Source organism: Citrus sinensis, chromosome 5 (genome assembly GCF_022201045.2).
Source record: "Citrus sinensis cultivar Valencia sweet orange chromosome 5, DVS_A1.0, whole genome shotgun sequence".
NCBI classification, from domain to species: domain Eukaryota; kingdom Viridiplantae; phylum Streptophyta; class Magnoliopsida; order Sapindales; family Rutaceae; genus Citrus; species Citrus sinensis.
Window position 1 is genome coordinate 37,995,270 of NC_068560.1, and position 25,383 is coordinate 38,020,652.

The following is a 25,383-nucleotide window of genomic DNA, read 5'->3' on the forward strand; positions in this document are numbered from 1 at the left end:
AAATTAATGCTATGCTAGCTCTAGTTTCAATTGTATGTAGTAAATATTATAAAAACTCATACCTTTTCCTTGAATTGATTTAAGAATCTTCAGGTTGCTGGGTTTATATATAGAATTTCAAAAGAACCATTTAAGTCATAATAGGCAATTGATTAAGATATTAGAAAGTTGAACTAACTGAAAAGTTCTCCACTGGCAGTTACAAATATTAAATTAAGTGTAAACTTCATTATTATTTAATTAGTTAATGTAACAATCATTCCAACTATTTTCAGGTAACTTTATATAATTGGACACATGAGTTTGAATCATAAGAGAAATTTAGACTAAAAAATTAAATTGGACTTAACCTACCTCCTCTCCTTTTTCAAATAACTATTTTAATAAAATTAAAAAAAAATCTAGCAAAGTGGGAGTATTACCCACACGTCTTGAAATGTAAATATGAGGCTGGCGGCCGGATTGTAATGTCAATTTAGAATATAGTGTTAAATTATATTTAGATAGTTATCTAGCTTCAAATTGAAAGTTTAAAATATTAGCAAAACAACATTATAAAACCCTCAGTCATTCTGTAATTTAATTTTATAATAATACTAGTTATCAACTCTGAATATTTTACAAAAACTGTTTTCATATATGTATAGGGTTATTCAAACTATTAATTGTTTAAAGTAATCGACTAAAAGTTGATTCATGGTCTCACTCTTTTCTTTTTTTCCCAATAAAAATTAAGAAGATAAGAAAGTCTAGAATACTCTTGGTGAATACATACATTCCTTTCTACGGGAGTGATGATGATGACCGGCGGATTTTACAAAAGAAGACGTACAAAGCGGTCGAAATTAATTTCTCACCTTCCATATGCATGGATTAGATTTTTTTTTTTTTTTGGCTGCATGGTGTTAGAAGTAAGCACTAAGATATTGGCACGGCTCAATCAAAGTCCACCAGCAAGCATTCAGCTTAAACGCTTAAGCTCTGAATGAACCGGGCCAATATCGCAGTGACTATTTCAGTATTGCAGCTCTTGACAAACACAAAAAATGAAGTAGAAAAAAAGAAAAGAAAAAGAAAGAAGAAGACTAGAAGAGAGAAATTAACGTATGTGGATTGTGAGGTGATGAGTGAGGAGTTATGAGAATGTTTTGGGTTACTTGGATCGAATAGAATTTAAAGAGAAAAGAGAGAGAGAGGGCTTTTTGCAGGTGTGTGCATTTAAAACCCTCGTCTGCCAAAACCCTAAACAAGGAACACAGCATTAATTCAATTGGCAAACCCTAAGCCAAGACCCCATTCTTTCTTTGTTTCTCTCTCTGTCCCTCTAAAATCAACAGTACTACTGTCTCCGTCTTCCTCATTAATAAAGATGGAAGAGACTTTCTATTTCTTTCTACCCAACTAGCTAGCAAACCAGAGGCACAGACTGAGCTGCATTAATAAGGGAATCACGCGGCCATTATAAGACCATAGCTCTCTTTATTGATTATCAATCTCCGGCCCCTTGCCATAATTTATGGAATCTCATCAGAACGCACCACACCTTTTTGTCTCTTGGATATCGATGATCACCATACTTAACTTAGGAGAATAGATTAATAACTTGACCGCTGGAACGATTTCACTGTTGTCATAATTAATTTAATTCAAAAAGAGTTCGATATTCTATAAAACATGGGAAATTACTCCTAAAACATGAGGAAATTGATTTTCATTTGATGAAGACAAATTGGATTATCACCTTACAGCTCATTTTAAACCAATCACAAAATGGGGGAAGTTTTGACGTTTGATCGAGCAGTCTCATATACTCGGCTGAGACTGAGATCATAAATGATAAATGAATGAGATGAAATTTCAGCAACAACTTAGTCCAATAATCCATAAATTTCGGAGGAAGAAAAGTTAATGGCAGTTATATTGTGAGCATGGAGTCAAGGACAAAGTGCAGCCATCATTTTCCATTCCATGTGTGGCAAAACTACGCAGCATGATATCATTCATGCCTTCATCAGGAAAACAATAAGCTTCCAATGAACCCTGCAGACAGTGTGTCACGAAAACTAGCCAAATGTTAAACCATTAGCCAACTATTAATTACTTATTATTGCCTCTAGTTCAAGTTAATAATTAATGATTAACCATCTTGCCCAATTATCTCTATCAAGCGTAGTTAAAGAAATTTTCAGTGGGACCACCTTTTTCTTCCCCTCTCTGAGACTTTGGGACCGCTTGGAAACTGCCAAAGATAGCCACTTTACAGGGAAGAGCACGATTCTGTTAGCACCCCTCTACTATCCTCTTCAAACCCCTTTCCCATTTATATGCTATTTAATTCCTAAAATAACTTTTATTTATGTTTATCCTCAATAAACCCCCCCATAAGCAATTCTCTCCCTCTCCTCTCTTTCTCCCTCTTCCATTTCAACCCTTTTTCAGCTTTTTATCGATACAGCATTTATCTGCTGTTTTCCTTCATCAATAAACCCCAACCTATTCTAGCTATTTCGAAAAGAAACAATATATGCACAAAGTTTGATCGTTCCCTAGCATGCTCATCATCATAAAGATAACAACCTATCAAAACTTCGCAAAAATTATTTTCCTTATAAAAATAAATTGCAAATAAGTGAATAGAGCTTAATTTCAATCAAATTCTTACTCTTTCAATTGACTTTTTTTTTTTTTTTTGGTAAACTTTGTAGATGTAAAGCATTTGTGATGGAGAAAGACATGGAAAGCAAAACTGTACGCGACTTTAATTAGGTTAGTTTTAATTTTTAGTACAATTTAAAAGATAACGTACGAAATTATAAATACAAAACAATAGGGGCTTTGCTTCATAAGAGAAAAGATAGGTGCTGCTAGTAGCGTCGCTCTACGAAGGAATCATCCGGTTCACCATAAGCCCACAGTTTGTAGTTGGGGGGTTACTTACTGACAAATTTATGCAATCATCGGGGTACGTGGGACCACCACAATTAAAAGGCTTTCATTAAGGCCTAAATACCTGATTCACAGAAAGCCCGCAATCTATAGCTGGGGGCTGCTTAATGACATATTTTTTTAGTCACTCGGGTATCGGGGACCAGTACAATAAAAGGCTTCCATTACCTGGTTCACCGGAAGCCCACAGTTTGTGGCTGGGGCCTACTCAATTACATTTGCTGGATGCGTAGTCTGATTCAGTCATCACATTCGTCCTGCCTGCATAAACTCTTTTTTTCTTTTGGATTACACTTGTTATGATCATAGATGATGACACAAATTGGGCACATGTTTTCTTTTTAGATAAGAATCATTCTCCTTTCCCTTGTATTTACTTCTAAAATTAGAAAATTACAATGAATGGTGTAAAACCCATTAAAATTGGGAAGGAAGAACATGAATCCACTCCCAGGGTTGGGAATGAAAATTCTTATTTTTTTAACTGACCGTTAAGTCTTTCCTTCTCATTTCTTATTGCGGATCAACCCACTCTAATCTCGTAAAATAAATATAGCATACACGTAATATAGAAATTTATCCTGGCCATAACCGCACCGTAGAGAAGAGATAGGTTATTGTCTCCTCCCTCCCGTGATAGGCTTAAGTTAAGCTTTCAATAATATAGTAGTGGGAGAAGCATCTTGTAATTTTTAAACCATCATCACCTCCTCTTTTTTCTTTATTTCCTTTTTTAATTTTTTTAATACTGTAGATGACTACAAATCAAATGTATCATCACACAGTCAAAAATTATACCTTTGTAAAAGATATATGTTAAAATCAAATTCATGCCCTCATAGTTTTGTGAACATGGATTACTAATGGACTAGAAGCGCTATTGCCCTAACCATCAAATATAATTCTAGTTTCGATTTAATTACATGTTATATTCCCACAAACTACTTTACATATTGTGGATCCCCACGATCGAGCTTGCTCCCGCAATTTCTCTCGATGCAATGGCTTTTGCCAATTGCCATGACAAAAATTGTTATATGATGCATAAATTGGCGTCTGTGATGTCAAAAAATTTGAGATTTGTGGTGAAGTTTCTGAAGAACTGTAATCAATTTGAGATTTGCTCACTGACTGTCACTCGCGGAGTCTTCTGTCAATGTAATTTGTTTTGTACTAATTAAGCAGTTGCATACAAATAAAATAATACCGAAGAGTAATTAATTAAGAACCATGATGTCATTTTTTTTAACTCGCACTGCTCCAAGGAGGCTGGATGACTGAGAAAGTATTTTATGCTGAATTGACATCATGATAATTAATTGCAACATGCTAGTCACGTTACATGCCAAACAGCGATAGCTCATTCATACCTCTACTTTCTCCAAGCTTATCTCAAACAGAATTGTATTTATTTTCAGGAAAAAAAAAATCTGAATTATATGCTGGCGACAATCTTTTTTAAAGAAAGAATTTGTGGACGCAATTATTAATGCAGACTCGGTGAAGTAATGATTATGATGGCTTAAAAAATATATCAACTTGTTGTCGATGATCACCTTTCGCCATCCAACTGAAGCCCACTACACCACGGCCTGATTTCATGTTGGTTTAATTAAATAGTTCTAACAGAAAGCATAAAGCCTTAATTATAATTAGTCTCGTGAAAACATGTAGCGTAAAAGCTTTCGACTTTCTTCTGATTTGGGAGAATGGATGGAATCTCAATATTGGTAGTGCCGTAGTACGGTGAAGATATCACCTTTGGAAAAAAAAAAAAAAAAACAAATGTCCCACTCTTCTAATGAAGATTAAAATTTCTGAGTTATTTATTATTTAATTGTCAAAAAAATTGTCACCAATGGAGTGGTATATAATTTTTTTTTTCTCATGCAGGCACCCTCAAATTTTTTTTTGTATACATTAATACTTTTAAATATTTTAAGGTAGTGTTTACTTGCTGGAGTGGGAGTGTGGAGTGTGGAGTGTGGATTCCTCCCACTCTAGTGTTTACTTACCTTAAAAAATGGGGAGTGGGAGTGAGAATTCGTGGGTCCCACTCAATTTTGGAGTGGGGAGTGGGATTCCCACTCCCATGGGGGGAGGTGGGAGTGGGAATCCACTCCCCCCTCTTCTCATTTTATCTTTATAATTAAAATTAAAATAAATAAATAATATTTAATAAAATAAATAAATAATATTTAATAAAATAAATAATATCATATTTATTAAAAATAATAATTATATCATATTTATTTTATTAAATTTAATAAAATAAAAATAAATAAACATTATATTTAAATTAATAATATTAAACATTAATTTTAATAAATATTAATTATTTATTTAATTAATAATAATAAATATTTTATTCTAAAAAAATATTAATTTTGTACTATATTATCAATAATAATATTTCATGTGTTGCTATTATTAATAATTTTTATTCACATAATTTAAATTAAAATTAATAAAAAATTATGATTTACATAATTAAGAATATTAGTAATTATTATTAATTTATAAATATAATAAAATATTTATTTTATTTTCCAAATATATTTTTTATTAATTTTTTAATTACAAATTATAATCTGTACATAAGGATAAAATTATAATTTAAAATAATTTATTCTCAATCCAAGACAAAATAAACAAATAATTGGGATTCTGATTGACAATCCATATTTTTATTTAGTCTAAGTAAACACCCTACTCCCACTCCCACTCCACACTCCTAATCCAAGGATTCCCACTCCTCAGGATTCCCACTCCAATCCAAAAAATAAACGCAGCATAAGAGAATTAAATTTTAATTTTTTTAAACCGCACGATTTAAAAATATGTCCACATTTAAAAAATATACAAGCGCCCGCACCTAAGAATGATGATGTATATTACAATTTAAGATTTTTAAATACAAAAAAATCCACAAAAATTTTAAAATCATGCGTTTTCAAAATTTAATTTAATAATACTATTAAACTTTATAGTCTTAATTTTTTTTCTAATTTTTTCCGTAATTTAAAATGTCATACTAAAAAATTCACACACATATATAGACCATTAAAACAAATATCAAAAAATTTTCCCACAATGAGTAATTTAATTGTCAAATCAAAATTGACAGCATAGCATAGTCCTCATTTAGTGGGGAATGAATCAACAGAGGAAGCCCAATGGCCAGCACCGGCGGTGAGGTGTGTGACGCATGAAACGGATTAGAAAAGGATAAGGCTCTCTATTTATTTATAATTTGTTGATTAATATTTAATTACGCAGGTAGCAGAGGAGAGCAAACAAAGAGAGGCAAAATTAAAAAAAAAAAATGAAAGATACGATTCAGAGAGAAGCCAAACCATGGGCGGAAGCAAAGGCAGAAACATTGTGGTGTTTTCCTCCTTTCGTACAAAACGACTCAAAATTCTCTGTCGTTTAGTTCGTGCTCGAACAAGCGTGCTGTGCTCGCCACCGCTAGATATTATTCTTAGAAATGAAAGCTGCTCAGCCGTTGATTTGATGACCATGTGAGTGATTAATTTAGATGGTGATGGGAGACACGGAGAGCAGTAGTAGCAGAGCGGTGGATTTTGTATGGAGTGAGAGTAAGAGTAGGAAGCAGAGAGTGAAAGTTCAAGTTTACAACGAAATTTTGTTTAGACTAAAACAATCGAATGAAGAAGAAACAAGACAGCCTTACTTTGAAGATGATCTTTGGGCTCATTTTTATCGACTCCCCAGTAGGTACTTTCGGCCCCACCCCAAAAAATGGAAAACGCAGAAACCCCATTTTAATCAGCCAACATAATTTTCTTAATTTTCCTAATTTAATAAGCTCATTTTCTTTAAATAAAATTAAGAAAATAACGATCGATGATGACGAGGTGTTCATGACACCATCCATTTTCGTTTAACGCTCTCATTTTGGCTTGATCGTCTTTCATTTTGATTAAGTCATAGGGATTCATGTCGTTCTATTTTCACTTGATTGTTTTTCAATCTGTTGTATTTCAAGATCTAAAATTCTAAATTTTATTTTGCTTATGCAGGTATGCGCTGGATGTGAATTTGGAGAGGGCAGAGGATGTTCTAATGCACAAAAGGTTGCTGCACGTGGCACGTGATCCTGCCGCTACACCAGCAATTGAAGTCCGACTTGTGCTGGTATTAATTCAATGATTTTGCTTTGATTTTTGTAATTGGCTCATTCTGTTGATACATTTTCCTCAAATTCTATAAATCTTGTGCAGAAAATAGAAATTGTAAATTTTTATGGATGCCAAGTTAGGCTTTGCTGATTTTTGTTAGCACTTATATGACTTGTGTCTGTTTCATGAATAATACATGGACATTTTATTAAGCTTTTGCCAGCAATCTGATAGTAAGGCAATAAACTGGCATGCAGGTGCAGGGTGCATCTACTAGACACTTTAGCAACTTGGTCCATTCAGGCTCTCCGAGATATTTGTATACTCAGTTTTCTTGCTATCCTTACAAAAAGAGGCATGGCTATGTGAATAGTTAATTGTTGAAATTTTCCATTGAGGCCTTCTTTAGTCATATGTTAAAGTTTTGAAATCCTTTTCACTTCTCTCTGACCTCTTTTTTCAACATTCACCCACCTCCTGCCTTTGGTTCATCAGCAGATGTTGAGTTCGGAAATGAAAATAACAAAATTGATGTTCAAAATACAGATGCTACAATGAATGTGAATTCCAGGTTTTTTAACTTGAGATTAAACGTTCTGAAACTCTCTTATCTGATTTTTGAGTTTTTTTTTTTTTTCTAATTACTGCTGGTTTGATATTTCTTTGGCTATTTAATTTGACTTTTTAATGTTGGCAGCTCCCAAATTAGTTTCATTTTTTGTGTTTGCTGTAGCTGATGATTTAAGCAATAGATAACATTGCAATATTTTAACAATTTGTAGGCTTATGCATGAAATTACAATCTCAACCAATGACAAGCCAAAGCTCCTCAGTCAGGTAACTAATGCCATTTGGTTTTCTTATCATTTCTGGGTATCATCTCATTGTACTATGTCCAGCGAGCATGTTATCAAATATTCAGCAATCAGCATCAGACACACTAGAAGTTACTTCTATTTATTTATTTATTTTTTAATGTGCACTACTTCTACCTCTGTTATGTCAATGTTTCTCATTTTACTGTTAAAAATTTTTTGCTGATTTTTCAGTTGACTTCTTTACTGTCTGAGATTGGGTTAAACATTCAAGAAGCACATGCATTTTCCACTGTAGATGGCTACTCATTGGATGTGTTTGTTGTTGATGGTTGGCCACTTCAGGTATTTCTACTTCTTTACAATGGATTATAGACCATGGAAAATTTAGTTCAAAAATTACATGTAATACGACTAAATATTTGATTCTCTTCTGTTTATTTGACTGCATGAAGATCAGATCTTGATCTGTAGTCATTTATCATTTTCAATGTTGCGTCATCTATTATTGTTTTCAGTTGTGATACCTGTAGCTTTCTCAAGTGTGCTAAGCAAAATTATGACTTTTCTCACTCTTTCTTCTTCATTTGATCATGAAACATGTAGGAGACTGAACAGTTAAGAAATGTGCTGGCAAAGGAAATTCCCAAGGTTGAGGTAGCCCCTCTACTTACTGCTCTTTTTTGTTTTTTCAATCCGTTTATAGTAGTGATTCTCTTTTCAAGTTCATTTTGCTTGTGGTATGAAAAAGATTAATTTTATTTTGGTTTAATATACATCTGATAATATGAAGTATTCTACAGAATCATCATCATGTTGTATATCCTGTTGGGGAGCAAGAACAAAGTGGAATCAATCATGTAAACATACCAGCTGAAGGAATAGATGTTTGGGAAATTGATGCTAGCTTGCTGAAATTTGAACATAAAATTGTATCTGGATCCTATTGTGATTTGTGAGTTTTTTTTTTTTTCCCCAATCTGTAAGAGCCATGCTCTGTTTGTAAGTGCTTTTCGATTTTAATTTTTAATTGATGCAGGTATAAAGGTGCTTTCTTTAGTCAAGATGTGGCTATTAAAGTTCTTACTAATGAACATCTAAACGAGAATATACGGAGGGAGTTTGCACAAGAAGTTCATATTATGAGGTTTGTTGAATCAAATTTCTAATTTCATTGGGATGCTTTTATCTATTTTCCTCTTCTCTTTTATTTCCACATGTTTTGCTTTATTTTTCTACTGCCTATCAGAAAATTTATCTTCTGTTTCCTCTATAAACTCTTCCTCTGATATATGCAGGAAAGTTCGGCACATGAATGTCGTTCAATTCATTGGTGCATGTACTAGACCTCCAAGGCTGTTCATTGTGACTGGTAATAGATGACTATTATGTATAAACAATGTCTACTTATGGGTCCATTTAAAAAGCATACAGATTTTGGATACATGATAGTCAAATTTATATGACATTCTGTTTTCTTTTTCTAAATATTTTCCTTAGAATTTATGTCTGGTGGAAGCATCTATGACTACCTGCATAAACAAAAGTGCGGTTTAAAGCTTCCTTTGCTACTCAGAGTTGCCATTGATGTTTCCAAGGGAATGAATTACTTGCACAGAAACAATATAATCCATAGGGACCTGAAAGCGGCCAATCTTTTGATGAATGAGAATGGAGTAAGAGATTCCGATATCCACTGTTATCTTAGTAATTTTTTGTCGATATCCACTGTTATCTTGGTAATTTTTTCTTGTATTTTAGTGAGAGCTTGATTTATCTACACAAGATTTCTGAAGATTAGTGATATAATTATGGATTGATTCCCTGACGAAGGAAGGTAGGCAACTTAAAAAGTTGGTAACAGACAAAGTGAGAGGTCCGCAGGCTTTGATGCACTACTGATTCTGCTTAAGAACTTCACAACAGTAGCTTCTTAATAAATTAATTTCTTTATGATTATTACTGGGATTATTGTTTTATTTTTCAGTTCCAAATTGTGAACATATTTTTCACTCTCAGTTTTTTGAACATTATTTTCACTTATGCTTTTGGTTGATGAGTGCTAATATCAGATTAATAGAAGACAATACACAGCTTTTCAGTTTCTGTTGAAAATGCAATCTTTCTTGACATCCCAAAAATTGTTTCATAGGTTGTCAAGGTTGCTGATTTTGGTGTTGCCAGAGTTCAAGCTCAATATGGTGTGATGACCGCGGAAACTGGAACGTACCGTTGGATGGCTCCAGAGGTTGGTGTTAATCAGTTTTTATATTGACTTTTCCATTCAGTTTATTTCAAATCAAGTATATTTTCGTTTCATGAAAAGTCTATTTCAGAAATGATTTTTAAGTTGCTGTTAGATAAATGCTCAGATGACTAAAAGCCAAAAGGGCTTCACGGACCTATCCCGCCTTGATAGATTATAGCTTTGTGGAATTTTATTTAGTTGAATTGGTGATTATTTCTATTATTTTTGTCAGTCGTAATTCATAAGGAGTTCCATGCTTATGTTTCCACAGAATGGTGATTCAGATTGTCAAGGAGTATTGATTTGCCGATCAATCACATTTGTGATCATCATTATCTGTCATAGGTAGATATATTCTGTCAAACATCTCTCCGCCTCTCTAACGTGCTTATTTGGTGTTGAGCTTGGAAGGTAATTGAACACCAACCATATAATCACAGAGCCGATGTTTTCAGTTTCGGGATTGTGCTATGGGAGCTTGTTACAGGAAAGGTAATGCTGCCTAACAAATTTTCAGTTAGAAAAGAAGAGCAGGTGCTTCTTTCTTGAAGAAAATGCTGCCCTCCAGTAAAGTTCCTGTTTTGATAATTTTTTTTTGTGTTTTTTTTTTTTTTTGACTGATGTTATAGCTTCCATATGATGATTTGACCCCATTACAAGCTGCAGTTGGAGTGGTTCAGAAGGTACTACTCCATAAAACTGTGATGTTCTCTTTGATTATTACCGTCCTTTTAGAAATTTTTGCAGTGCTTGTGAACTGCCAAATTCCCCTAAAGTTTTATTATTGCTAAAATTAGATTAGGCCATGAGGGTATGTCCTCTGGTTTAGTAAAGCATTCTATACCTTGTATCTTGTTTTAAGCTCAAAGCAATCGGCTTTGACTAATAAAGTACTCATTTTCTGGTGGATTTTAGGGTCTTAGGCCTACGATTCCTGTGCATACTCATCCTATACTAGTGGATTTGCTTGAGAGATGCTGGCAACGAGACCCATCTTTGAGACCTGATTTCTCTGAAATTACAGAACTTCTACAGCACTTGGCCCAAAGGTAAAAGGAAAAGTATGGACAAAAGTTTCTCTGTTTCTTTTCCCTCTTTCACCGTCACTTCTAGGAACTTTAATGATATTGCAACAGGTTGCAGACAAAGAGAGGACTAGCACAAGGAAATGCTATTGAAGAGCGGTAATAGTATTTAGCAAGACAGCTCCTGGGGTAACAAGAAAGTGAAGTATAGTTCATAGAATCGGAGTATATGATGCTTTTTTCTGTTGCTAAGGAAGGAAAATTTGTCTGACGGGAGTTTTTGTTTTCTTATATAAGATTTGTATAGGCTAAAAGTAATGATACTGGATGCTTGTGTCAACGTAGAGTCCACATTTGGCCGTCTATACTTAACAGAAATTTATAAGGGAAAAGGACACAGAGACCCCTAATGTTTGAATAAGGGACAAAGAGACCTTCAACGTTTGAAAAAAGGACACAAAACCCCCTAAGGTTTCAAAAAAGACACTCAGACCTCCATTTGTTAACAGAAATTATAATTTTAAAGTGCAATTACTATTATACCCTTATAGCATATTAAAAAATAATAGTTTATTGTCCAATTTATTCCTATATTATTAATAAAATTATAAATATAATTTCATTACCCAATGGATTATTAATAATATAGGAATAAATTTAATTTATTTTTATTTTGATATATACGAAAATGGATTAAATTTATTTTTATTATATTAGTAATCAATTTAATTTATTTTTATTCTTATTATATTAGTAATCAATTTAATTTATTTTTATTCTTGAGCAATGGATTCAATTTATTTAGTTGAAGAGAAAATTTGAAGTTATATTTGTAATTTTATTAATAATATAGGAATAAATTGGACAATGAACAATTATTTTTTAATATGCTATAAGGGTATAATAGTAATTGTACTTTAAAATTATAATTTTTGGTAACAAATGGGGGTCTGAGTGTCTTTTTTGAAACATTAGGGGGTTTTGTGTCCCTTTTTCAAACGTTGGGGGTCTCTGTGTCCCTTATTCAAACATTAGGGGTCTCTGTTTCTTTTTCCCAATTTATAAAGGCGCCCAATATGTGATATAAACTGGCCTTCCCACGATTGGAAAAGTTCTTGTTTTCCATATCTGAAAATTCGTTTTTTTTAAAAAAAAAATTTATGCATTAAACTCTTGGTGTTAACTATTAAATTCTTGAGGCATACTGATCACGACTACGAACGGGAAAATCCAGATTCCGATCCGAATCCGCATAAATATTTTGAGATCTAGATTCGCATATGGATTTATTAAAAAAATGCAGATTCAGATGTGGGTAATACGTGGGTGGATTTTTTTGGATATTCAGATCCGTAAAATGCTAAATTTAAAATATAATTTAGAATTCAACAAAATTACCTAATAAAACCAAATAAAATTTAATCATAATTCAATATTAGAATAATATACAACACTATAAATCTGCAAATAAAGTACCACAACATAAAATAAATATCGAGAGTAATACAAACTTAAGTCTAACACCATCACAAATCAACATGGATCTGTGCCAGTGTATTTATAGTTTTAGGGTTAGCTAGTTAGGTTTTTTTTTTCATTTAACTTATATATTTTTATTTTTATTTAATTTAATTAAAAATAATATAGATTTGGATATTCAATTTTTTGAATGTGTTTGCATTCGGACCTGGATTCTTACAGGATCAGATTTACACATTTTTTGGATCTTTGTGAATTTCGAGCCAAATCTGAATTTTTTTGCCATCACTAATTATGAACTCAAACACAAGAATAAATTTATTCTAAGAATTTTTATTGCTCGAACCTAATATATACACAATACACTAGAAAAGATAAAAACATAACAAGTTCACTTCTTTGCATTTCGTTTGAGAGCCGTACAGAATGGTTCTCATGGAGACCTGCAGTTAAAAGATTAATAAACATAATTTTTTGTTAAAGTACACTATTTTAGAGTGTTTGTTTTTCTTATTTTTTTAGTTTGTCTCTTACGTTATTAAAGTAAAGGATCATTATGAGAAATTTCATATATATATATATATATATGTTTAAAATAATTTTATAATAAGGGATCTCTTATTTTATTAGAGTAAGGACCAAAATTTTTGAGTGCGTGATATTTGAATCCTTTGATTTATCTCATCCATCCCTATTAATCATCTTTATGTTAATTTCTATTATGCACTTACATGAAATTATTAACAAGGGCAATGAAGAGTTTGTTGCCACAAATTGAAGCTGCATCAATACTAAGTATTACTCTTGCATTTTCACGGCAAAAAGCAGTAAGTGACTCGCATAAATTTGTGGAGCTTAATATTATGGTTTGTGGAGCTCTTTCTTCAGGTCGTTGTTGGCTGGAATTCTCTGATGATGTGTTTATTAAACTGAAATCATAATGAGCTTGAATCAGAATAGACATGAATGAGAATGAACTGGAATGATAATAGAGACCGAGAATCAAAATAAGTTGTTTACTTGAACTGTAGAAATCGAAATTGGAATGAGTTGGATTGTCATTAATGTGTGTACTTTATCTTAGAATCGCAAACATAATGAATTTGATTATTTCAAATTACTACAAGGTCCTTTACATTCCCAAATTCAAGTGGGGCCTATTTTGCAAAGTAAACATTGTCAATATTTCCAACTTAGGATTCTGATTCCCTAATCCATGAAGTAATCACTTTCTTAATTTACTTCCAAAAGTGTGCTACTTATGGGGTTGGTGCTAGCTTCATTGCGATTGCAATTGGCAATGGCTTGTTTGGTTGTTGGGTTAGTTAAAGAATTGGCTTTTGTTGTAAGGTTATGATTCAATCGTTAGTTGTTACAATCTATTTAAAAATGCACACATTCGAATCAATCCACTCATTGGATACTTGGGAGTTGGAACTATATTCCTATGATATCTTCAATTTTTAGGAGTGAAATTGATTTCTAAAATTATCCTTATTAAAATGATAAACAATTAAAATTTGATATTTGTGTTTGCAGTAGTATGGATGGAAGAAGTTTCTAGTGAAATTCATGGATTTACATATGTATTTTTTCTCAACAATAAAAAAGTAGAGTAGGCAAAAAGGTCTAGTCTGTTTGGCGTACGCCTATAGGCTTTAAGCCTAGCACGCATGATAAATTCATAGATAAAAGCTTAAAAAAATAAAGTCCACATAGATTGAGCCTAATAAATTGATCCGGACTTGATATTTTATAAATTAAAAAAAATAAATTGGAAAAGAAAAATACAAGACTCAGGACAACAACAACCGATGAATGCCTAAATTAAACAAAAGGCCATATCAAACCCAGCACCAGCAGAGCAGCACGCCAAAAGGCCAGAGAGTGGCCATTATACTTTAACCAAAGGCTTTTTTTTTTTTTTAAGTCTGTTTTACACAGATATTACTAACATTACATCAGACACTACAATTAATATTTATAATCATACTATATAACTGGGACCACCATCATACATTGACACACTGAAGTATATGCTCAGATATTTTAAACCCTCTCTAATATTCGAGGGGTGTCTGCTCCACTCACATATTACTGACATTACATCAGACACTACAATTAATATTTACAATCATACTATATAACTGGGACCACCATCATACATTGACACACTGAAGTATATGCTCAGATATTTTAAACCCTCTATAATATTCGAGGGGTGCCTACTCTACTCACATTTCGTAAGGGAGAGACTGTCTCCACTCACATTTCGTAAGGGAGAGACTGCCTCCACTCAATTAATTGATAATTGAAGAAGAACTGAAACTAACCTCCATAATGCTCTTATGGAAGCTCAAACCCTTGCACTCAACATTGTAAGTGCAAGGCTTCTCCCATTGGACCAAAGGCCCATTGGTAGGCTTTTTCTTTCTTAAAACAAATTAAAAATTTAGTGGGACACCTACTAAGGTTTTTTTTTAAATTAAATTATTTTTCTACAAAACAGATGCCAACTTCTTATTTAAAGATAAAACAAACTAAATACACCGGAATTATGAATATGTAATGTTTCATTTACTTTCTAATGATGTTGCATTCTATCAAAAAAATATTGTTTGACTGTTTGCTTAACCACTGAAAGTACGAAATTTGGCTCACAAATATATGGAGTTTTTTGTTGAAAATTTTGTATGCTGGGTTGCTGGCCAATTGTGCCTATCGCTTCAATTGAATCTTCAACTAATTGTGAATCAAATGGAAAAAAATAAAAAATCTTCACATAATTGGAGGCCTTTTTTCGCATAGTTAAGATCAGCAGCTTCTTCTTTGTTTCTTCTTTTCTTTGTTTTTTCTTTTCTTTTTTTTTTTGGTCTAAAGTTTTATCTTTCACACATAAACTACAAACCCCTCCATTTGTGCTAATACTTTGTATATTAAACTATTAATCTATTAAATATTGAATAATTATATTTAATTTAAGTGTTTTTTAAATTTTATTTAAAAATTAATGGAAGCATAAGTCAGACATGTAGACGAATTTTTAGAGAACCTAGACCTGATAAGAAGATCTACACCCATAATTTGTCATCCCTAATAAAAAGTTAAAAATCAAATTTTCACAAAAATCACTCAACAATGCCATCTTAACGTTAAAAATCAAATTTTCACAATGAAGATAACGAAATAACTAATCACAGCCAACCGATTAATGTAGAAAAGAAAGCCACCAGCACCGGCCTGAATATTTTTTACTGTATTACTCTTTAGCTTCTACTTTCCTGTTAGTGGTGGGTCCAATCAACTACCGGCTTTTAAGCAAGGGATAAGGTAAGTTCAAAAGGCTCTTGAATGGTCGAAAAGAAAGCAAAACAGAAGACACAAGAAAGAAAGAAAGAAAGAGCTCGGACACACCCAAATTCGGGTTACAAATCCAATGGCAACTCCAGTAAAAGTGTACGGTCCGCCACTCTCTACTGCCGTGTGCAGGGTCGTAGCCTGTCTCCTGGAGAAAGATGTGGAGTTTCAGCTCATTTCCCTCAACATGGCTAAAGGCGATCACAAGAAACCTGATTTTCTGAAGATCCAGGTGAATAAGTGTTGGGAGTTTGTATTTCCTCAAAACTATTTATTTCTTGTTGAATTAAATGCAAGTGTAAATGTGTAATTGTATTGTTTCTCTCTCGCATTGCGAATTTACGTGACAGCCCTTTGGCCAAGTACCAGCATTTCAGGATGAGAAAATCTCCCTCTTAGGTAAATTTCATCCCTTTCCATTTGGGACAGCAGCATAGGATAGGAGTCGCTGCTTATTAACAATTTCTCGATTTTTCATACATACTCTGATAAGTTATAATCTGATGTTAAAAATTCAATATTCTAAATGATGATTGGGTCATTTCAACAAATTCAGAGGCTTATTTGATTTCAACCTGTTGTTGTTATGCCTCACTTCCATTTTCATTTTTCTATAATCGGATGATCCATTTATATCTTGTACTTGGGTTTAATCACGTAATATTATCAGAGTCTCGAGCTATATGCCGCTATGTTTGTGAGAATTATCCAGAAAAAGGAAACAAGGGATTATTTGGAACAAATCCGTTGGCAAAAGCTTCAATAGATCAGTGGCTGGAAGCCGAGGGGCAAAGCTTTAACCCGCCAAGCTCTGCTCTAGTGTTTCAACTAGCACTCGCTCCTCGAATGAACATCAAGCAAGACGAAGGAGTAATCAAACAGAATGAAGAAAAGCTGGCAAAAGTGCTCGATGTTTATGAGAAGAGGCTGGGGGAGAGTCGGTTCTTGGCTGGGGATGAATTTTCTTTGGCTGATCTTTCACACTTGCCTAATGCGCATTATTTGGTGAATGCAACTGATAGAGGAGAGATTTTAACTTCCAGGGATAATGTGGGGAGATGGTGGGGTGAGATTTCGAACAGAGATTCATGGAAGAAGGTGGTTGATATGCAGAAACAGCAGCACAGTCCTTGAATGGTGTACAGTTCACTCCTCTCGTATACCCTAACATCCCTAGAATTCTTGCTTCATGTACCTCTAAACTAGTTATGTAAGAATAAATACACGTGTAGCAAGAATCCTGACAGCAATTTTTCTGATTTTTCATAGTCTGTTTAGTTGTTTGAATTGTGATCGGTACTGTATGATTCAAGTATATGGCATGGTCTAATAATTTCCCATGCATAAGGGATAAAGATATGCTCAACAGTTGAAATAAAGTATGCTTTCATATTTTCTTCACGCTGCTAGGATTTCATATTCTGTCTGGGACCAAATCTTGATTTGGGCAGAGGCAGTGAAATAGTTACTCCGGTCTTATGGTGGAGAGAAAGTCGACTCACATTCCACAAAGTTGGAGAATGGAGGTAAGCTTAAGTATCAACCCTAAGAAATTGAACGATTTTAATTCCAATTAAATCTTACCACCTAATCGAATAATTATAATAATTGAACAAAAGTTGGGATAATCTTAAATCTATGCTAGAAAATATTAATCATTAAAAAGGTTATTGGTCTATTGCGTCATGCAATAAGAGGAAATTACAAATAACCGATTATTATTATTATTATTACTACTAAGAAGAAGAAAGGGATATTATCATTTTTCTATCAAAGGTATTCTGACACATCATGTCAGTACAATGGTTTGGTAAAACTATCAATTTACCATCAAATGTTTAAACTGTTAGTATTTTCTCACAATTCCGTTAATACTCAGTTAATATCTAACAGAAAATTCATAAAAGGTCAATTTTACCCCTGGAGCATAAAAGACTATGTAATTAATCTTTTATGAATTTTGTAATTAAATAATCATTTGCTGTTCTTCCTTCTTAAAGGGCAAAAATTATCCTTTATGAATTTTGTAAAATTGACCGTGTGGTGCTAGGTACTTCATAAATTGATTTAATTTATTTAATTTTTAAAGGGCAAATTTATTTATTAAATTGACGAACTAAAGACAATTTATTCTACTACTAAAAATCAATTTATGAAAGAAAAAAAAGAATGTGCAAAAGAAGCAATTTAATGTTTGATATGATGATAATAATTTTACACAAAAAATTAAATAAATAAATTTGTCATTTTAAAATTAAATAAATTAAATTAATTTATGAAGTACCTAGCACCACGCGGTCAATTTTACAAAATTCATAAATGGTAATTTTTGCCCTTTAAGAAGGAAGAACAGTAAATGATGATTTAATTACAAAATTCATAAAAGGTTAATTACATGGTCTTTTACACTCTAAGGGTAAAATTGACATTTTATGAATTTTTCGTTACATATTAACTGAGTTTTAACGGAATGATGGAAAAATACTAACTGTTTAAATGTTTGGTGGTAAATTGATAGTTTACCAAACTGTAGTACTGACATGATATGTCAGAATACCTTTGGTAGGAAAATGATAATATCCCAAGAAGAAATAAGAACGAGCAGGTCCGCAGGAGGTTTGTTATTATTAATTGAGTAATGATATAGTCACAAATTCTTGTATAAACTTATCTTATATAAACTAATGCGGTATGATAAAATTAGTAAAATTAAATATTTTTTGTTCCACATGATTTATTTTTATTATTTTATATTTTCATTCAACCAATGAATTAATGTGATATCAGTTTGTACAAAATAAATTTATATAAGAATTTATTGTTGCATCATCACTCTTATTAATTCCTATAACCCCTTAATACATTCTAGAAGATTTTGAAACGCAATAATATAAATATTAAGTAGAATAGAAATAAATCATCACGTTATTGCTGCTAATCAGAAACAAAGCTCCAGCTTTTCATCACACATCGTGTGCGAGAGCCAGACGCGGTAGAAGATCTGGGACAGAGAGGAATTGAAGAATTATGGAATCCTCTTCCTCTTGCGGTGCAAAGGAGGAAGAAGTTGAAGTTGGAGATTATAACAGCAGCACCATGAAGAAAGCCAGATTGCATTCAACGTTGACTGCCCTCCTCGACGATCCCATACTTGCTGATGTCCCCAAGAAACCAACGTTATCGGACGTTGACACCCTTATCAGCCTCGAAATGGGTAGTGCCATGCGCATCTCCATCCTCAAATTAGACGGCACTTCCTTTGGTAGTCTCAAACTTCTTTTATTCTCAGCCAGACATTTAAACAAACACTTTATACGCATTTCCTACAAAGCTGAATATTATTTCATCTTCTTCGCTGCTTTCATCGTTATTCATTCATTCATTTATTTATTTTTTTTCAAAAGATGTAGCGGTGATGAATTCGGCTACAGTGAAAGACCTCAAGCTTGCAATCAAGAAGAAAGTTAACGACATGGAGCAGTCCAACCTGGGTCATCGCCATATCTCTTGGCAAGTTTTTATTGCTCCTTCCATTCAGTCTTGTTCCTCAGTGTAACTATTTTTGTGGTTGTGGGGTCTATAGGAAGCATGTCTGGGCGAATTATTGCTTGTCTCACCAAAATCAGAAGCTACTTGATGAAAACTCTGCCCTTCAAGATTGTGGCGTACGTAACAATTCCCAGGTTAGTCCGTAGTCTTAATTGCTATGTACATTCCTTACTCGGCGTTTTTGCATATGTAATTACGTGGGCTATGCCGTGCTTTTCAGGTGCAGTTTGTACCCTTTGTCTTGTCAAAAGGTTCAGGGAAGCATTCAAAGAGGAGGAAACACAGAATCTTTCGTGGTCTTAGCAAGCTAGCATGAATGAATAAATCCCTCCCATCTTATTTATTGATCACATTAGGCTTCCCTGTCATTATTGTCTTTGTTGACCAGCCCTGAAAATTTCCCTCCCGTCTTTGTGTTGAGGAGTTTTGGAAAGAAGCCAAATCCAACACTCTTATTATCATCATTATTTTTCCGCTAATTGTTGATTTGAGATGTAATCATACTACTCAACTAATTATTTGTTTCACAAACTCATTTTAGTAATCGGTCTTTTTTAAATCTAACCTGTGCTTTCATCGAAAAAAAAAAAGAAAAGATTTATTGACCATGACTGCATTAAGACAATCTAATGAAAGTGATTATGCAGTAACAAATTCTTGTTTATTATAATTTAACATTAATTTATTAGTTAAATAAAAATATAAAATAATAACAATAAATTATGTGGATAAAATATAAATTCTACTAAATTTATCATACCACATCAATTTATACAAAATAAATTTATACAAGAGTTTGTAATTATATTATTACTCAAATAGAAATAACCATATATAAGCACTTCATATAACAAAGATTAACAAGATAAAAACATTCCTAAGAACAGTTTTGAGCTGAATGGATTTATGTATAGGACATGCCTAACTGTAGTTTATATTTTCATATTGAATTCCAAAGCCATAGAGATCTGCACTAGACACTCCAGCTTTGGTCGATCTTTCAATTCCCAGCTCTAATAGTCAGTTATCAGCTTCCTCACGGTCAGCTGTTAGCTCCCTCACCCTGCCTGAGCTTTAGCCTCTCTTTGTATTCTTTCAATTCTCTGTTGTATCTTTCTTTGTCCTTTAACCCAATGTTCTGGTAAACCTGCAAAAGAAATGATATCAAGTCAAAGACCAACATGAAAGATTTTCTTGATACCCAACCTTGGTCTCTAACTACTTGTCACTGCTGCCAGAAACCTCTCAAATGTCTCAGTCAGTCTCAAGTTACAACAGCATATGAGCTACATAAACTAAGGTACCCTTATGGCACGTCAAGTGTTGACAGCTCTACTCTAACTACTTGTCACTGCTGCCAGAAACCTCTCAAATGTCTCAGTCAGTCTCAAGTTACAACAGCATATGAGCTACATAAACTAAGGTACCCTTATGGCTCGTCAAGTGTTGACAGCTCTATAGATAGACGATGATAGGGCTTACCCAAAAGGTTATATCTCCATTTGTGGGGAAAGTGTTGGAAGCAAACAATGCCACACAGTAAAAAAATAAAAATAATAATAAATTTTTTTTTCACTTATACCTTCCTCTCTTCAGGACTGAGATTGGTCCAAGACTCGCCAATCATTTTTGTGAACTCACGTTCTCTATTAGGGTAGAGTGATTTGAGCTTATAATGCTTTTCAGCAAAGAAGAAATTGTAACCACTTCTGTTAGGTTTTGGGTAGCTGGGATCTCCCCTTCTTTTGCTTCTCCTCCTTCGACCATAGCGACGTTTGCTATTGGGAGTGTATGGTATGATAGCACCAACATCATTAGACTGGCAAAATGAAGTGGAAGGGCCCGGATGGTCTGGATGATAAAGTACCCCACTGAGAGTCTCTGAACCCAACTTCACAGACACCAAATAACCACAGTCAAATTTCCCATCTATTCTTCCAACTGCTGTAAAACAAGATTGGCCTGCATAGAAGATTGAATGATACAGTTTACAAAAAGCATGTTACATTGCTTGTCAGAATCCTGATGGTTTTGCTTCAAGTAAGCTAGATTAAAGTTGACTTGAAATTTTTTCTGAACCAATTCTGCAGCTTAGAATTTGGACCATTATGCTAAGGGCCCTTGAACAGTATATGAAAGTGACATTTCTTCATTTTAATTTCATGGCACTGAGAGACACAATTGAGTCTCCTCAAGTACTCTGAAAACAAAAATGATAATTTATGACATCAATTCATGCTCATTGGACATCAAAATCTAGCAAATTAGCATGGAAAGTTTTGTTTCTACATGATGTCACAGTGTCCATAAAATGCTTGAGGATTTTGATAAGCTCCAATGATACAATAACCACACATCCAGAATTAAGATAAATGTTCTGTGGGACCTGCTTGAAAAAATAAAATAAAAAATCATACAATTATCCAGATGCACATAAAAAATCAAGTATGCGGCATTCCACTGGCGAGCCCATAACAGAAATTCAATAGGCGTCAAACATTCACGGTCGCTAACCAATCACCTACATGTAATTAATTGACAGACTAAAGTTTAAAATCTAACCTTCAATATGTGAATCCGGATGATCATTAATCCTTTTCGGGGAATATTCCACAAGAGCCAGGCCAGGCCTGCACGAAGGGCTGTGAACAGAAAATGAAGCTGCTGCAGAGTGATAAATAAAATTAGACCCACAAACAGACCAAATAGAAGCAGACAGAGGCGTGTCAAGATTTGGTGATAAAAGACAAAAAACTCAGAACAGGTTACCCGTAAATACTGCTGAACCAAAAGAAACTCAAACTTACCTGAGGGAACACATGGGGGACCCTGCATCTTAAAGAAGTGAACCTGTTCATAATGATAAAGAAGAGTCAAGTAGTGTTTCCTTAACACAAATGAAGCACTTGTTGTTGTTGGAGAGAACTTAAATACTGCGCCTACTTCCCTCCATTTCTTCTCTGCTACAACCTACACCATCATTGTATCCCATAAAAAAAAAACATATATAAACACACACAAACATATTTTCTTAAGAAAATTTAAAGCCGAACCTTTTCATAACCACCCCTTGTTGTAGCTTCCACATACAGAACGTGCAAATCAAGCTCCTTCCCTCCAATCACAGGAATCCTTGAAATATTACAAAGGTTAGAACTTTAAAAGAACAATTTTTTTTTTCATTTTTCATGTTTTATCTTGTGAGTTCCCGTGAAAATCACATTTTGATCATTATTTTTTATTCTATAACCTCAAAAACTAAAGAAAAATGAAAGGGGGAAGGCTTACTCACATAAACTTGGTACCCATTATAAAGTGGAAGCGCCTGAGAGTATCCCAAAAAACAATGGGGTCTTTAGACACATCTTCATGAGAAGAAAGTGGAGCAGGATATAGCTTATCTTCAACCACACTCCGTCCTTTGGTTTTGGCCGCCGAAGATTGCGACATTGTGTTCCCGGCGACTTTTGGAAGTCGCTGGAAAATCAAGAAAGCAGAGAACAACTGTGAAGGGAGATAATAAGAGAGAGGAAAATAAAATGATTTGAAGATAAGATTATAATTAAAGAGTAGTAAGTCAGAACAAAGCTAGCATTAAAGCAGAGTTTTGGACGCGTGGGAGGCGACGGTTATGCAAAATTGGCATTTTCTAGCAATTTTTAAATGGGGCTAAGTTCTAAAATTTTCTAATGCTGGTTGATATTAAATTTATGTTCATTATTACACACAACCGCCTATTTTTTCTTTCTCTCTCCCTCTCTGTGTCATTGGAACCTGACATATTTGCCAGAAGCAGGCCTATTGTAAGCTTTGAATTGGGTGTGTAACTGTGCATTGGCTTTCTTTTCTCTCTCCATAGCTTGACATGCACTTGTGTTACTTATTCTGAAAATGTCTGGATCACATCTTAGCGTACACCTGTAACAAGATTTATGCAAAAACTTTTTGGGGATTGGTCTATTGAGTGCTTGAGTAAACTGGGCTTACTTTTCTTTTGTGAAATTTGCTTTCAAAAGTTTTGAAATATGTCTCAGCCTTTCATATCTGAGCAGTGAGCACGACTGGATGGTATATTGATTTGATTATATAAGGATTATTCAGAAAAGACTCTACGCGTTGAGAAGACAGACTCTTAGACTATGGTTTATAAGGAAAGCTATCAGCCTTTTTAGTTTTTATCAAAGACAAGTAAATAGATAAGGTAAATGTTTTAAATATTTCCTGTTATTAAATGGCTTCAACTACTTCAAATTAATGCTTCCGATAAATAAATTACACTATTGATTAATTACCTTCTTCGGGTTCATATTCGTTGACCGTAAAATCTCTCTTTCCACAAGTCGGTGTTTGTATAAAGATTTCAATTTTCAATGCTATCGGAGAGTTTTTCACCTCGGTGTATTTGAATGGATTTTCTGATTTTTTGCACCCTTTTCAAGAGCAAATCCTACCAAAACTGTTCAATGTAAAATTGTTGAGACTTACAGAAATGCTTCTGACCAGCTACAGAGGGCCCATACGTTTTAGGCTTTTTATCTTTTCTTGCAATTGGGCCAGAACTATTTTTTCCCGAGATCAAGGTTATTTAGGTTTAAACACTAGACAATACTCTTTAGAATTTCAACATAAATACTAAAGGAGTGTTTGAGATTGAAGTGTTGTAATTTTTAAGTTATAGTTATTGTGTAAAAAAATTATAATTATAAAATAAAAGTTAGTAATATATAGTAAATTTAAATTTTAAATAATAATTTTGATAAAATTATTAAAGATATAATAGATTTTCTATATACAAGTGAAAAATTATATCAACATATCTTTTAAGTTATAACATGTAGTGTTTATCAAACCCTTTAGTGCTATACCTTTTAAGTTACAACTGTCCAACCTCAATCTCAAATGAACCTTAAGTGGGTTTATTGTGACATGCTCATATTTTGAGAGCGTCTCTCAGTAAGTTAATTCACTTAATTTTTCTCTTTTTAAACCTCATCGGACGGAGACACTCAATTTAGTCATTTAGGACTAGTAGATTAAGCATCGAGAATATTCTGAAAGGCTTTTCTGTTTTAGCAAGGGCCAAGGAGATTTTCGAGGGGAAAAAAAAAAAGAAAGTTTGGACAGAAGAATTGTTGGGCTTTCACCCCGGAGGGAGCCCTTCCAAAAGGGCTTGGGGCCAAATCTAGGCCTAAGATAGGGTATGGAAATAACGCGCCTCAATTACTGTCACCAAGTTTTTCTCTCGTAGATGTGGCAACTCGCATGATGGCGTCAAGCCTTGCTCAACTAGCCACTTAACAATGCTTTGCGGAAGCGATTCTCAAGCAACATAGCACCAAAGACTCGTAAATGGAGGTTCTCGTAAGAGACCAAGCAAACTAACAACAAATAGCTTAGGTTTGTGTGATCATGGACCCCACTCTCCTTACCAAAAACTAGCCCTTAAAACACATTCACCCCACTATATAAACATATTTACAAATGACACCTCGATTCACTGAGGCTAGGTGGTGCGTTGCTCCTGCGCCAACTCAATTTTTTTCTCTTAAGATTAGGCACGACTAAGCATGAAAATTGGAAGCACATCTCCACTCCTCTTTGGATCATGTAACCGTTACGCACTAAGTATAGAAGCAAGAAAGTTTTGGCACATAACCACCAATGCCCACTTTCCCTTAGCAAGAAAGTTATTGTTAAGAAATTGAGCTTCCTCCCAAGATCTCTCCAAGCAATTTATCAAGCACCAAATTAATAAGAAAAATTAAATGGAGAATATACCAATCACACAACACAAGATTTACATGGAAAACTTCAAATCC

General features: G+C 33.6%; 4 protein-coding genes and 1 non-coding gene across 12 annotated transcripts; 3 read left to right on the forward strand and 2 right to left on the reverse strand.

Moving 5' to 3' along the window:
* Window positions 1–893: 893 nt before the first annotated feature.
* Window positions 894–1,031, reverse strand: MIR171D (microRNA MIR171d). The gene is given in 1 exon segment (NR_161517.1): window positions 894–1,031. It is a non-coding gene; the product is annotated as a microRNA MIR171d (primary transcript).
* Window positions 1,032–6,000: 4,969 nt separating this feature from the next.
* On the forward strand, window positions 6,001–12,245 carry LOC102623542 (serine/threonine-protein kinase STY46-like). Of its 7 annotated transcripts, none has more exons than XM_052441855.1 (16): window positions 6,001–6,143; window positions 6,226–6,687; window positions 6,993–7,107; window positions 7,349–7,446; window positions 7,874–7,928; window positions 8,141–8,251; window positions 8,513–8,563; window positions 8,710–8,861; window positions 8,946–9,053; window positions 9,205–9,278; window positions 9,407–9,582; window positions 10,059–10,154; window positions 10,566–10,646; window positions 10,784–10,837; window positions 11,070–11,203; window positions 11,298–12,245. In XM_052441855.1, exons 2-16 carry the CDS (start codon window positions 6,488–6,490, stop codon window positions 11,311–11,313), a joined length of 1,521 nt encoding a protein of 506 aa, XP_052297815.1. In that variant the 5' UTR covers window positions 6,001–6,143; window positions 6,226–6,487; the 3' UTR covers window positions 11,314–12,245. The 7 variants fall into 7 exon arrangements, 6 of the variants coding, with proteins under 6 accessions (XP_052297815.1, XP_024951776.2, XP_006473729.2 ...); XM_025096008.2 differs by having other exon boundaries at window positions 8,513–8,557; window positions 11,291–12,245; XM_006473666.4 differs by having other exon boundaries at window positions 6,002–6,143; window positions 11,291–12,245.
* A 3,749-nt stretch (window positions 12,246–15,994) lies between these two features.
* LOC102624760 (glutathione S-transferase-like) lies at window positions 15,995–17,416 on the forward strand. Its single transcript, XM_006473669.4, has 3 exons — window positions 15,995–16,247; window positions 16,366–16,414; window positions 16,686–17,416. Exons 1-3 carry the CDS (start codon window positions 16,095–16,097, stop codon window positions 17,147–17,149), a joined length of 666 nt encoding a protein of 221 aa, XP_006473732.2. The 5' UTR covers window positions 15,995–16,094; the 3' UTR covers window positions 17,150–17,416.
* A 1,485-nt stretch (window positions 17,417–18,901) lies between these two features.
* On the forward strand, window positions 18,902–20,128 carry LOC102625053 (U11/U12 small nuclear ribonucleoprotein 25 kDa protein). The gene is made up of 4 exons (XM_052442630.1): window positions 18,902–19,277; window positions 19,420–19,529; window positions 19,603–19,698; window positions 19,785–20,128. Exons 1-4 carry the CDS (start codon window positions 19,043–19,045, stop codon window positions 19,878–19,880), a joined length of 537 nt encoding a protein of 178 aa, XP_052298590.1. The 5' UTR covers window positions 18,902–19,042; the 3' UTR covers window positions 19,881–20,128.
* Window positions 20,129–20,304: 176 nt separating this feature from the next.
* LOC102625335 (high mobility group B protein 9) lies at window positions 20,305–23,428 on the reverse strand. Of its 2 annotated transcripts, none has more exons than XM_006473672.4 (6): window positions 22,857–23,428; window positions 22,618–22,696; window positions 22,372–22,534; window positions 22,127–22,225; window positions 21,147–21,526; window positions 20,305–20,711 (listed from the first exon to the last, which is right to left on the reverse strand). In XM_006473672.4, exons 1-6 carry the CDS (start codon window positions 23,012–23,014, stop codon window positions 20,607–20,609), a joined length of 984 nt encoding a protein of 327 aa, XP_006473735.1. In that variant the 5' UTR covers window positions 23,015–23,428; the 3' UTR covers window positions 20,305–20,606. The 2 variants fall into 2 exon arrangements, with proteins under 2 accessions (XP_006473735.1, XP_006473734.1); XM_006473671.4 differs by having other exon boundaries at window positions 22,127–22,228; window positions 22,857–23,418.
* Window positions 23,429–25,383: the final 1,955 nt, after the last annotated feature.

Excerpts from the sequence above, each read along its gene's own strand:
- LOC102625335 (XM_006473671.4), bottom strand. The coding sequence starts at position 23,014 with ATGTCGCAATCTTCGGCGGCCAAAACCAAAGGACGGAGTGTGGTTGAA. Across the intron at positions 22,535-22,617 it reads CAAGGGGTGGTTATGAAAAG|GTTGTAGCAGAGAAGAAATG; the intron begins GTTCGGCTTTAA and ends ATGATGGTGTAG. Across the intron at positions 20,712-21,146 it reads TCAGTCCTGAAGAGAGGAAG|GTTTACCAGAACATTGGGTT; the intron begins GTATAAGTGAAA and ends TTTCTTTTGCAG.
- LOC102624760 (XM_006473669.4), top strand. The coding sequence starts at position 16,095 with ATGGCAACTCCAGTAAAAGTGTACGGTCCGCCACTCTCTACTGCCGTG. Across the intron at positions 16,248-16,365 it reads CTGATTTTCTGAAGATCCAG|CCCTTTGGCCAAGTACCAGC; the intron begins GTGAATAAGTGT and ends TTTACGTGACAG. Across the intron at positions 16,415-16,685 it reads TGAGAAAATCTCCCTCTTAG|AGTCTCGAGCTATATGCCGC; the intron begins GTAAATTTCATC and ends TAATATTATCAG.
- LOC102625053 (XM_052442630.1), top strand. The coding sequence starts at position 19,043 with ATGGAATCCTCTTCCTCTTGCGGTGCAAAGGAGGAAGAAGTTGAAGTT. Across the intron at positions 19,278-19,419 it reads ATTAGACGGCACTTCCTTTG|ATGTAGCGGTGATGAATTCG; the intron begins GTAGTCTCAAAC and ends TTTTTTCAAAAG. Across the intron at positions 19,699-19,784 it reads GCGTACGTAACAATTCCCAG|GTGCAGTTTGTACCCTTTGT; the intron begins GTTAGTCCGTAG and ends CGTGCTTTTCAG.
- LOC102623542 (XM_006473666.4), top strand. The coding sequence starts at position 6,488 with ATGGTGATGGGAGACACGGAGAGCAGTAGTAGCAGAGCGGTGGATTTT. Across the intron at positions 9,583-10,058 it reads TTTTGATGAATGAGAATGGA|GTTGTCAAGGTTGCTGATTT; the intron begins GTAAGAGATTCC and ends ATTGTTTCATAG. Across the intron at positions 10,838-11,069 it reads CAGTTGGAGTGGTTCAGAAG|GGTCTTAGGCCTACGATTCC; the intron begins GTACTACTCCAT and ends GGTGGATTTTAG.